Raw genomic sequence first — 13,241 nt, forward strand, 5'->3', positions numbered from 1 at the left:
AACCAGTGACGTTTGAAGAGGTTAAAAGATCTGTGATGACCATGAGTTCGTTTAAAACCCCATGGCCAGATAGATTTCAAACAATTTTCTACAAAGAGTTTTGGGACTCTTTTAGCAATGATGTGTGTGGGCTGGTCAAGAGAGCTTTTAAGGGTGCGCCAATGAATGCGGCTATTTTTTATACTCTCATTGTTTTAATTTCTAAAGTGGAAGTTCCCTCTTCCTTACGGGAGTTTCGGTCTATTAGCTTATTTAATGTAATTTATAAAATTGTTACAAAGGTTCTAGTTAACAGGTTCAGACCTTTCCTGTCGGAGACCATTAATCCTTTGTAAGGCGGGTTCATTCCAGGGAGAGGAACCACAGAGAATATTATCATTGCTCAAGAGATTATGCACTTCATAAGGAACACCAAGCCTTGAAAAGCGATCATGGCATTCAAGATTGACTTGGAAAAAGCTTATGACTGGCTAGATTAGCATTTTTTGGAGGCTACTTTGGTCTGATTTGGATTTCCAAAGGCTACCATTAATCTTATATTGAATTGTGTGACTTCCTCTTCCCTGGCAGTTTTGTGAAATGGGAACAAGCTCCAAAATTTTAATCCAAAGAGAGGGTTGAGGCAAGGAGATCCCATGTCTCCATATCTATTTGTACTCTATATGAAAATGCTTGTCTGCTTTATCTCTCATAGAATTTCCCAAGGTTCGTGGAACCCGATTGCGGTTTATAGAAACGGACCTCGACTTTCTCATTTGATGTTTGCAGATGACCTCTTGCTTTTTTACAAGGCATTGAAAGTTCAAGTAATAGAGGTTATGCATTTCCTAAACTTGTTTTCTAGAGTGTCAGGTTTGAAGGCAAATCTTCATAAATCAAAAGTCCAGTGTTCCAAGAGGGTGTCGGAGAGCAGGAAAGAGGTTCTCTCAGAGGTCTCTAACATCCAATTTTGTAATAATTTGGGTAAATACCTGAGAATTAACATCGGCCATGCCAGAGCATTCAAGAGGATAGCTCAGGAGGTTATTGAAAAAATTTAGAGGAAGCTCTCCAGTTGGAAATGATGCCTGCTGTACAAGACAGGGATGCTTTGTCTTGTTAATCGGTTATGTCCCTCTATCCCGGTTTATGACATGCAAATTTCTCTTCTACCGAAGTATGCATGTAATAAATTGATTCCTTTATGAGATAGTTCTTATGGAAAGGCTAAGCGACTGGGAAAAGGCTGCCTCTGGTCAGCTGGGAGGTCGCCATAACTCCTAAAAGGGCAGGAGGATTGGGTATTAGGGATACTTCCTGTGCTAACATGGCGCTTTTGAGAAAGCTAGTATGAGATTGTCTAAATAATAGCGAGAAGTTGTGGGTGCAGGTTCTGAAGCATAAATATCTCAGGAATCAGTCTAGTATGAGCAAAAATAGTAGAAATTCTTCATCGGCTACCTAGAAGAACATTGTTAGTGCCTATGAGTATCTTAAGGAAGGGCTTCATTGAAATGTTGGAAATATCCACAAATCAGATTTCATAGTGGCTGACTTATGTAAAAAGGTATTTTAGGAGGTTGATAGTCTTACGATGCCTATTATGCATGAGATTAAGCACTTTATTCGTGGTCTGAGATATCCTAGTTCGACTAAGTTGGAACTACAGTAGGAGTGGTGGCCTGCAATAACAAAAACGTATAGTGCAAAGGAGGGTTATAGATGGTTATTAGAGAAAACCTTGAATTGGAATGCCAATAGCAACTAGAACTGATTGTGAAATACTAACATTCCGGAGAAGTTCAAATTCACTATGTGGCTTGGCTTACATAATGCTCTACCGACTAAGACTTTTCGATTCAACCTGCATTTAGCTCCTTCAGATATGTGTAAGAGAAGTAACAAGGCGCAGGAAACAATGGAGCATTGCCTTAGAGACTGTGAATGATCAAAGGCAAATTGGCATATGTTGGATCCTAGTATTATGGACTCGATGGCTGGTATCGCTCTTGAAGAGTGGTTTCGGAAGGCCTTGGCTGACAATGAGGTATCTTTTGGTGTAGACCTTTGGTGGGTATGGAGACATATGTGCAATGACATATTCAATGCTGACAACCCTTGGATAGACCACAAGGTTGTTGCCTTGGCCAGAATTACTGCCAAGGACTTATAGGTTTACAAGAATCAAAACAATGCCTTTATGTCTCTCCAAAATTGCCTGTGTTGAAAACCACCGGCAGGCAACAGTTTTAAAGTTAATTGTAATGCAAGCTTGTATCTGGATTCAAATTTAACGGGATTCGAGTGTATTATTAGAGATTCTAAGGGAGGTTGGATCTCAGACTGCTCTGGAAGCATTTCCCCTAGTCTATTATCATATGTGAATTATTTGCTGCTTGGAGGGGGTTGATTTTAGTTTAAGAGTGCGGTTTGAGGGATATTATATGTGAAACAGATTGTTTTGACATTCCATCCATCATGTATGATCTTACAAATGAGTATTTATCTGAAGTAACAGATTTAGTTTATAAGATTCAGGAGCTTTTATCTCATCCTTGACTTGTTCACGTTGAGTGGATGTCCCGAGAAGCAAATAGAATTACGAATTGGATAGCTAAATATAGTACCAAGAATGACTCTAATCATGTTATTTGGTCTGAGCCTTGTATTGATCTCCAACAAATCATCTACTCGGATATAGAATAGTGTTTATTTTGTTTCTTTGCATATTTAAACACAAAAAAATCATCTACATTCATTCACTAATTCAACCTTTCTCTTTTTTCTATGTGGTTCACACTCTTGATCAAGTTCTATCACCTCAGTTTAGCTTTTGTCGTTTGCACACACAATAAGATTGTCGCTCATTGCAAAATTATAATAGCATCTTTGAATATTGGATATATCTAGTTCTCTTAATCTGTGATTTTAAATTTGAGTATTGAGTATGTTGGGGAACTATGTTCTTTTATAAAATATTCAGTGAATTATTCTAAAGTTTTTTGTTGGTTATATTTAGTTTGAAGTTTAACTGTCTTTGTAGGTAAAGCATGCTGGTTCGTTGGGTTTCACCAATTCACCGTTTGAAGGGGCCATCAAACTCAATGTAGATGAAAATTTAAGAGAAAATCCGGTAAGAACGGGATGCGGCCATTTGCTCAGAAATTAAGATGATAACTGTACTACCGAATTTATCAACTATATTGGCTTTGCCAGAAGCGAAACAAATAGCTATTCAGCATAATTTGTAGTTGGCATGACAGTTTAAGTACAAAAAGGTGAAATGTAAAAATGATTGCATGGTGGCTCTGGAGATTATTTATGACCATACTAAACACTTTTTAGAATTTGTACACATTATTAAAGAAATTCATCAGTTCATACTTCTTGAGTGAGACATCACTATCTACTGTTTTTTTTGGCAAAGATCGATTCTTCTTCAAATTCTACGTTTATTCTTATAATTAGTCTTCTGTTGGAGCTCACATCCCTTCTTCTTGCCTACTCCAAAAGTGTTTTTTATTTTAGAACTTAATTGAATGAAATTATAAATGTTAAACTCCTTCTTTATTCATTAAATTATGCATGGTTGATGTACTCTTTTTTTTATTGGATTTTTTCCAACTTTCAGGAATTTGGATTTAGTTCATAAGGATTTTTTAACAAGGTATACCTGCATAAACCGAGCATTGCATCCATATTGTTTGTACCAATCTTTATGGAACAATATACTATTCAAATGTATCATTTTCAATTTCAATAAAACTACAAAATTTTAAAAAAAATGTTAAATTATATATTAAGATAAAAATTCAGGTGCAGTCAACTTTACATAGAGTTGATAGTTGAGAGTCGTTAGAAAAAAATTTAGAGAAAATGACAAATAAGTCCCTGACCTTTTATTCCGCAGACATTTTCGTCCCTGACCATTGGAAAATACATTTAAGTCCCTGACGTTCTTAAAATTAGGACGGATCAGTCCCTTCGTCAAAAAGTCACCGTCAGACCCAACGGAAAAGTCTGACGTGGCTTCCCTTCTACTTACCTGGCATGACGGATGCACACGTGGCACGTTAGGCAGATGGAGCATTTGAAAAATGGACAAATAAGTCCCTGGCACTCAGAACGACGTCGTTTAACGGTCATTCACGACCCACAAGCCACTCAAACCCAAAATATGTGTCTGCAAACTCTTCTGAATCTATGTTTTCTCCTTTTTCCTTTTCCCCACTCTCGTTCATTTCCAATTTCCATTTCTATTGTTCTTTTTGGATCGGATACACAAAAGACATGGCGGCATCGTGGCGGTTGCGGAAACTGCAATCCCAGGCCGCGAACAAGATCTGCGTCGACTGCTCTCAGAAGAACCCACAGTGGGCCTCTGTCTCCTACGGCGTATTCATGTGCCTCGAGTGCTCCGGCAAGCACCGCGGCCTCAGTGTCCACATCTCCTTCGTCAGATCCATCATCATGGACTCCTGGTCCGAAATCCAGATCAAGAAAATGGAGGCTGGCGGCAACGACGCCCTCAACGCCTTCCTCTCTCAGTACGGTATTCCAAAAAAAAAACTGATATTATCACAAAGTACAACACCAACGCCGCCAAAATCTACCGCGACTACATCCAGGCCCTCGCCGAAGGCCGTCCCTGGCGCGATCCTCCCGTTGTTAAGGAGGATCTCCGCTCCTCTGCTGAAAAACCTCCCTTGTCGCACACCGGCGGTGGCGGTGGTGGTGGAGGTTGGAGGCAGTCGGAATTGGAGGCCTCCGCCACGAACAAGGAAAGCTTCTTTGCTCGGAAGATGGCGGAGAATAACACAAGGCCTGAGGGGCTCCCGCCGTCGCAGGGCGGAAAGTACGTCGGGTTCGAATCGAGCCCTGCCCCTTCGCAGAGAAACATAAACCCCCAAAACGACTATCTCTCTGTCGTTTCGCAGGTGGTTCTCGATTGCAGTGAATTGAGTGTGTTGTTTGTTAATTTGCTTATATTTGAATGGAGATGTGTTTCTCTTTGTGATTAGGGGATTGGTAAATTATCATTGGTTGCTGCATCTACCACTCAATCTGCTGCTAGTGTTGTTCAGGCAAGCACCAAGGAAATCACTGCTAAGTATCTGGGTTTATATATAATAACTTATGTTTTGAGTTCGTTCAATTGGATCAAACGAAGAACCCAAACGAATTTTAGGATTAGGGCAGCGATGTAAACGACGTCGTTCAGAACGCCAGGGACTTATTTGTCCACTTTTCAAATGCTCCATCTCCCTAACGTGCCACGTGTGCAGCCGTCATGCCAGGTAAGTAGAAGGGGAGCCACGTCAGACTTTTCCGTTGAGTCTGACGGTAGCTTTTTGACGGAGGGACTGATCCGTCCTAATTTTAAGAACGTCAGGGACTTAAAAGTATTTTCCAATGGTCAGGGACGAAAATGTCTGAGAGGTAAAAGGTCAGGGACCTATTTGTCCTTTTCTCAAAAATTTAATCAAATAAGTCAAATCATATAATGACTCTCAATTATCAACAACTTCACGTGAAGTGGACTGCACCTGAGTTTCCACCGTCTCCTATTTTTATTATATAAAAAAATACTTAAATTCTTGAAATTTGTTAAATAAATAATTTATTTATTTTATTTATCAAAATATGTAATTTATAACATATTTATCAATTTACATCACATTGATTTATCTCGTTTATACTTATAAATGTATCTCATTTATTTACAGTGTAAACGAGATATATAAAATTTAAAAAAAAAAGTACATATATCTCGTTTATAATGTAAACGACATACATTCATAATTATCTCGATTACACAGTAACTTCTCATTTCTAATATTCTCTCACGTACTCAATGTTTTAAACATAATTTTTCATCTCTCGTCATTTTTTTCAAATTTATATCAATCTAATTCGATCTATTTTCTATGTACTCTTTTAGGTACTAATTTAAATGAGTTGATTTTTAAAAAAATTGATATTATTTTAATCATATTTTTTTTTATCATAATACACATATCTCCTTTATAATGTAAATAAGATACATTTATAATTATCTCGTTTATACGGTAAACGAGATAAATCTATGTGATGTAAATTAGTAAATACACTACAAATTACATATTTCAATAAATAAAATAATTAAATTATTTATTTAAAAATAATCCTCCTAGTCCTAAGTCTTTCTATATTGTGTTTAAGCCATTTTTTTCTTTTAATGATACTAAGTAGCAATTTTTGTTTACTTGACAAAATTTAAAAATCAACCAATTATCTTTTAGAAAAAAATTTTAAAAAAATTAAAAGAAAAATTTTATATATATTATTATTCAATTAAAACATAAGGACTAAATAAATACAATAAATATACATTAAAAGTGTCATAATAATAATTATAAAAATTTTCAGTTATAAATATTGAAATTCTATAACTTATATATCTTAGTACTCTTGCTATTATATCATTTGGTGTGCTTATGCATACTGTATAAGACTCTACTATTCTTTATTTTTTAATCTCTTATATCAATTAGCGAAAACTCCTTCAATTAAGTTTAAATTTGTCACATTTTCTTATTAAATACATTCAAATATATCATGATTATAAATTAATTCATAATTTTATATTTATATTTTTAGTATTTTTTATTCTCATTCATTTTTCTAAATCTAAATAAATTTAAATTTGACACATCTTCTTATTAAATATATTTAAATATATCATGATTATAAAATTAATTTTATATTTTTATATTTATTTATTTTTTAATTTTTTTAATTATTTGCAATCGAAAGAACAACATATCCAAAAACAAAGCATGATACTAAAATAAAATATAAAAATAAAAGTAATAAATAAAAATATAATTTTGTATAACTCTAATATAAAAAATTTACGTTTTTTTAAATAAATGAATTTAAATTTTTAAAATAATAAACTATATTTTAATTTATATTAAATTTTAGTTAAATAATTATGTACATCCGTACATGTGGCTCTCTAATAATTTATATTCTAATTTGTTGCTTACTTGCAATTATTTTTAAAAAGAAGTTAAAAATAGGTTTCACCATACAAAAAGAGATGAAATAACATGGTAAATCACTAGTATTACTATCTACCAGATTGAGACCCACGTAAAAAGAAAAACTAATTATATTATATTATATTTTAACAAGTGTTATATTATTTAAAAATCAATCAGATAATGCAAGAGGCGCCTAGTAATTAGTAAATAACTAAATACTAAATACTCGACTACGTTAAGAAAATTCTTTTTAATTAATTTATTTTATCTTTTTACTAAAGAAAATTTAAAAACGATACAAAAAGCTAGAAGCCTTAATCCGAACCCTAAATTCACATTTGCCTTCATTTTCTTCACCCTCTCCGAAAACAATAAACTAAAACCCAAAAGCATGGCTTCTCAAGCTTCAACATCACACGGACGAAGTACATGACGAGCAAGACTTGGGACAATGGGGTAAAAAAAAGAGAGAAAAAATAAAATATCAAACAAAATCAAAATTGCAAAAATCATTGATGCTTCAGAACTATCACACATTTACAGTGTGTGCCACTGGGAACTTCTAGAAATAATACACATTACTTCTGAATGAAGAACCCCGTCTCCAAGAAAAAAGACTAGAACAACCATGTCTATCTTCTCCATTATATTGGACAAGTATTCATTGAACTAGAGAGAGTAGTTTGAAGGGGCTTATGTCAAGGAAGGTGGAAGATGACTTCCTGGTCTTGATTTCCATCCTTTACGATTCCTGTATTCCTCGATAGCCCTGAGTCGAAGTCTTTCTTGTGAAGCATCTTGAGCATTCTTGAACGCCTTTATTTTGTGGGGGAAAAAAGAAAACAAAAAATGTTAAAATAAATATTGCCTGATCCATCAATGAAAGCCAAGGATTCCAAAGTATTTACCCTAGGAATGACAGCTAACTTTGGTGGAGCTTGCACAATATCTCCAAATTTTATTTTTTCATGCCCAGGGAAGTCTAATTCATCTTCTTCATGGGATTTTTTCTGCTTCTTCTTCTTCTTTGCCTCTAAATACCTGAAGAATTTATTATGATTGAGATTACAATAAGCTAAAGCTATGTTCGGCAACAGTCCTTTCATTCAGAGGCATTTCATGTTGAGTGCAATATAAAATGACATTGAAGGCCATATATATCTAACATAACAAAGTGGTTTTTTACCATTGATGCATATTGTTAACTGATCATACAAAAAGAACGAAAGAAACATTGGGATAAATCTATTTTGCTGAATTTAAAATTCTATTAGAAGAAAGCTGGTTTCCCTAATAAAGATTAAGCTGCCATTTGAACTCAGAATATGACAAAGATCATTGAGGCCTCAGTACGGATGCAACCACAATGCGAAGAGTTTAAACTGATAGGATGAAAATTGTAACAAAATTCAGATTGGAATCCCAAAGTGCCACTTGCCAGAACTTAAAATAATAGACAATTACTTGGATTAAAAAATCATTAATACACTTACTTTTTCTTGCGCTCCTTTCTTTTTAACTGGGAGCTAGTTTTATCAGGCTCCATTGCAAATCTAAGATCCTTAACCTCCTTCCTCTTTCTTTTCTTCTTTTTCTTATCATTTTCACTACTCTGCATAAGCTGTTCATAATCACTATCACCATGGTAAGATTCCTTCAATTGTTCATTAGTATTTTCGACTTTGCCATTTGCAGTTCGAAGTCCACCTTTGTCCTTCAAAGGGATATTCTGTGCAAACAATGACCAAATAAACCCAAAAAAAAAAAAAAAACATTACACCCCAAGAAATAATCACTAACAACCACAAACAAAACTTGTTGGAGGTTGCAATTTTTCTTGTATTTGTATTTTTTCTGCCAAATATGTTTAGAAAATAATGCAGTCAATTTAAGTGTTAAACAGAGAACCACAATGATAAAAATGCAAATTGGACTATACGTTAAATACAAGACTTCTAAAAGAAAAACTCAGGTAAAATCAAGATATGTGATAAATAAGGACCTAGAAAAAAGGCTCAAATTAACCAACTTATGCGATTAACAAAGAGAGAGCAAAACACTGACACACAGAAAAATATTCCTCAAGAAAAAAAAAATCACATGCCAAGCTCCTAGAGTTTGATGATCATTGAACTATGAATCACATTACAGCTAAGGACTACATGAATGTAATATTCGCTAACATTACTAGAAATATCAGTCCCTTCTGATATTCAATTAAGATAAGCAGCATTTCAGAGCATAGAAGCATTCTTAACAGCAACAACAATAAAACATCTCATCTACTTAATACATAGAACTCAACATTAACAATTCAAAAATGACTTTGCCCGTCTTCCCTTTTCTTACTTATTTATACAAATTAGAGTTCGGTTATTAGTGAATTCAACTTAATATGTATATATATGTTTGTGAATTTTTAAAATCCAAAAAATAAATCAAAATTAACCAACAGGTTAAAAAGGAAAATGGTTTGTAATTTAATTCCTAGAAATTTTGCCTTGATCAAACCCCAAATGAAACACCTCCTTAGAGAAAAACAAGAGAAATTCCACAGAAAAATTATTAGATAAATGGGAATACATAATAAAGAACTGAAGATATATCAGGAACTAATATGAATCGGATTGAAATCACATATAAATAAGCAGTTTCCTACTGTCATGGACACATTGTGTTCATCACTGCATACTCATTTAGTTTTGTTATCCATTTGTTTAAACAAAACTCTAAATTTATCGAACTCTAATAAATTATCATGGCAAAGTATGAACTAAAAGTAATCTTATTCGTTATGTCTATGTACTGAACTACCAGCATTGTTCAGAATTTGTTAAGAGCAGAGAATAATAGGAAACCTAACCAAACAAAATTATTTCAGAAAATTGGTTGAAAATGAAGTAATAGGCTAATAGCCACCAATAGAAATGAGGAAAAAAATGAAATGATAAACCCCGAATTGAAGCGAAAATTGAAACCTTCAAGCTTACATTTTGAGCATGGGAATAATGGTGTGTGTGCTTGTTATCAAGGTGTTTTTGTTGGGACTGAGTGAAAGACATGATTTGGCGAATTTTGGAAGGCAAAGCGTCGAGCTTGGAAGGATCAGGCGGGGGAGGGAGGCCACTGTAGCCGCCATGAGCAGCTTTGTAGTTCTTCTCTCTCCTCTTCTTTCCCTTTGCTCCCATTCTCTCTCTTTCTCTCTCTCGCTGCTGGCTGCTTCTGTTTCTGAAGACGAGAGACGGAGAGAGTTGAGTTGAGAGACGGTGAGAGTCTGAGTCCGAGAAACTGAGAGAGATGAGGTGAGACGTGAGTTGAGTTGAGTTTGCGAGAGACAGTGAGCGTCTCGGAGCCTGAGAGGGATGGGGTCAGAGTTAAAATTAGGGCTTCCTTTTCTGTGAGAGACAGTTTTTTTTTTTTTTTCCCAAGAAGCATGACCCGATCCAGGTTTTGAAAAAACGGCTGGGAGGCCGGGTTTTTTGAAAGCCGGACGGATTGAATCGAATTCAACCGGGCATATTTGATGCAAGTAGGATTTCCAACCAGTCAAGCCAATTCATGAGCGGACATATTTGAAGTTGATGGCTGCGTGCCGTTAGATAAAAATTTAGTCAAATCAGTCAAATCATCTAACCGCTCTCAGTCATCAACTTTACGTGAAGTTCACTGCATCTGAGTTTTTACCTAGTTCGATAGTTAAACTCGTAAGTAAGGGTGAAAAAATGTCAGGCGGTCTACCAGGGATATGTAGTCTGGTCTATATTTGGCCTGACCTTACTTGACTTGCTATAAAATAGGCACAGATTCAAACTTTTATAAAAGTCTTATTATGTTAATAAGTCAGGTCCAGACTCACTAATTAGTTTTATTGGCCTATCAGACCGGTTTAGGCCTATTAATATATAATTACATATATAAATTATTTTTTATTATTAATAAAATTATGAGATATTTTAAATTAATTATATTTAATTATAAATAATTTTGTATATTTTAAATACTTTAAAATTTAAATTTTTTATAAATATTAAATATGACATATTAAATATAAATATGTTTATTAAAAAATAATTTTCTTAAATAATATTTTTATTTTTGTAAAAAAAATTATCAGGCCTTTTAACAGACTTCAGATCAGGTCAGACTGAATAACAGGCCAGGTTTAGTAGTTTAAAAAAAGTCTATATCAGGTTGTAGGTCAAGCTCAGACCAATTGACTACATGACAGGTCAGGATTGTTAAGAGCAAAGTCCGGCCTATTTCCGCCCCTACTCGTGAGATAATGAGTCAAGCTTTAGCCTAAAATTGAGCTCATTAATTAAATGAGCGGAGTTTGAGATTGGATAAGTTCAACTCATTAGCTTATGAGTTGGCTCGATATGCATTTAATCTATACTTTTAATATATATATATATATATATATATATATATATATATATATATATATATATATATATATATATGAAATAGTAATAATCATTATATACGGTGAATTCTACCCAACCCCCTCTAGAATAACATGTAAGTTACCCTTCATGATGTGTCACACTTTAATTGGTTATTATCTTAACTATAGTTGGATTATTTTGTAATTTATTATTTGAGATGGGTAATTATATAATTTCTTAAAATATTAAAATTCTACCCCTTTAATTGAAGCACGTTCTCACGCAATTTCTTTCTACAGTGCATCATTTCTTAACGGGTGTTGAATTTCCATGGCTCGTAACTTCCCCATTCTTTCCAGTATAGCCAGCGCCGACTTAATTTCTATCTCTTGTCCTCTCACTCAATCCCTTTTTTTAGCCATGAATCACTTCTTACCAACATCATCATTAATGGTTAGCTCGGTTATTAAATTTTTTTCATTAAAAAAATATATCTTTATTTAATTACATGATGGAATATATATTCATATGTAAAATAAATCTATTCAAAATACTTAAAAGTATAATTAAAATTATGAACATATAAATATAATAATAAAATTTGTACTCTAACCAAGTAAACATATTTTTTTATTATACATAAATTATTTAAAAATAAATATATTATTAAAATTAATAATACAAATTTAAAATAATAAAATCAAACTTTCTTACTGTATTTTTTATAATATTTTTATTCTTTTAATTTATAATTTATTAATACTTTATTATTTAATTAATGATTAAACAAATTATTTTTATAAAAATTTATTTTTTGTATTATCTTAGAGAAGAAACTAATATAATAGTTTAAAAAATAACGTAAAAATAAAATTTTAAATAAATATTAAAATTTTTAAATACAAAAATAATTTGTATAAATATTTAAAAGATAAATATAAATATATGCATAAAATAAATAAAACAGATAAAATGGGAGTACTCATGAGAAATAAATAATTATTTTTGTCTTCTTTATTTATTTTAAACATGTATTTCATATTTATATCTTGAATATCTATATAATTTGCTTTTGTATTTAAAAATTTTAATATTAACTATTTTTTATTTAAAATATCATTTTTACATTAATTTTCAAACTGTTATATTAGTTTCTTCTTTAAGATTATACTAAAAGTAATTTCTCATGAAAATAATTTGTTTAATCATTAATTAAATAATAAAATATTAATAAATTAAAAATTAAAAGAATAAAAATACTATAAAAAAATACTTGTAAAAAAGTTGAATTTTATCATTTTAAATTTGTGTTATTAATTTTAATAATTTATATTTTTTAAATAATTTATATATGATAAAAGATATGTTTACTTGTTTAGAGTACAAATTTTATTATTATATTTGTATATTCCTAATTTTAATTATACTTTAAAGTACTCTGAATAGATTTATTTTATTATATTATATTTTACATATGAATATATATTTCATATATTATTTTTAATGAAAAAAATTTAATAACCGAACTAACCATTAATTATGTTGGTAAGGAGTGATTTATGGCAAAAAAAATTGAGTGAGAGGACAGGAGACAGCAATGAAGTCGGCGCTGGCTATACTGGAAGAACGGGAAAGTTACAAACCATGGGAAGTCAACGACTCGTTAAGGAATGATGCACTGTAGTAGAAAGAGATTGCGTGAGAGGCAGTAGATCGCAGTTAAGGGGTAGAATTTTAATATTTTAAGAAATTATACAATTATCCATCTCAAATAATAAATTACAAAATAACCCAACTATAGTTAAGATAATAACCAATTATTTTAGAGAGGGTTGGGTAGATAATA

At 32.4% G+C, this 13,241-nt stretch overlaps 1 protein-coding gene and 1 pseudogene across 1 annotated transcript; one reads left to right on the forward strand and one right to left on the reverse strand.

Moving 5' to 3' along the window:
- The first annotated feature begins 4,269 nt into the window (after positions 1-4,269).
- On the forward strand, positions 4,270-5,710 carry LOC130975557 (probable ADP-ribosylation factor GTPase-activating protein AGD6; annotated as a pseudogene).
- A 1,774-nt stretch (positions 5,711-7,484) lies between these two features.
- LOC130976193 (protein PXR1) lies at positions 7,485-10,402 on the reverse strand. The gene is made up of 4 exons (XM_057900979.1): positions 9,998-10,402; positions 8,501-8,736; positions 7,916-8,048; positions 7,485-7,823 (listed from the first exon to the last, which is right to left on the reverse strand). The coding sequence occupies exons 1-4, from the start codon at positions 10,193-10,195 to the stop codon at positions 7,701-7,703; spliced, it is 690 nt and encodes a 229-aa protein (XP_057756962.1). The 5' UTR covers positions 10,196-10,402; the 3' UTR covers positions 7,485-7,700.
- Positions 10,403-13,241: the final 2,839 nt, after the last annotated feature.

Source organism: Arachis stenosperma, chromosome 4, assembly GCF_014773155.1.
Source record: "Arachis stenosperma cultivar V10309 chromosome 4, arast.V10309.gnm1.PFL2, whole genome shotgun sequence".
NCBI classification, from domain to species: domain Eukaryota; kingdom Viridiplantae; phylum Streptophyta; class Magnoliopsida; order Fabales; family Fabaceae; genus Arachis; species Arachis stenosperma.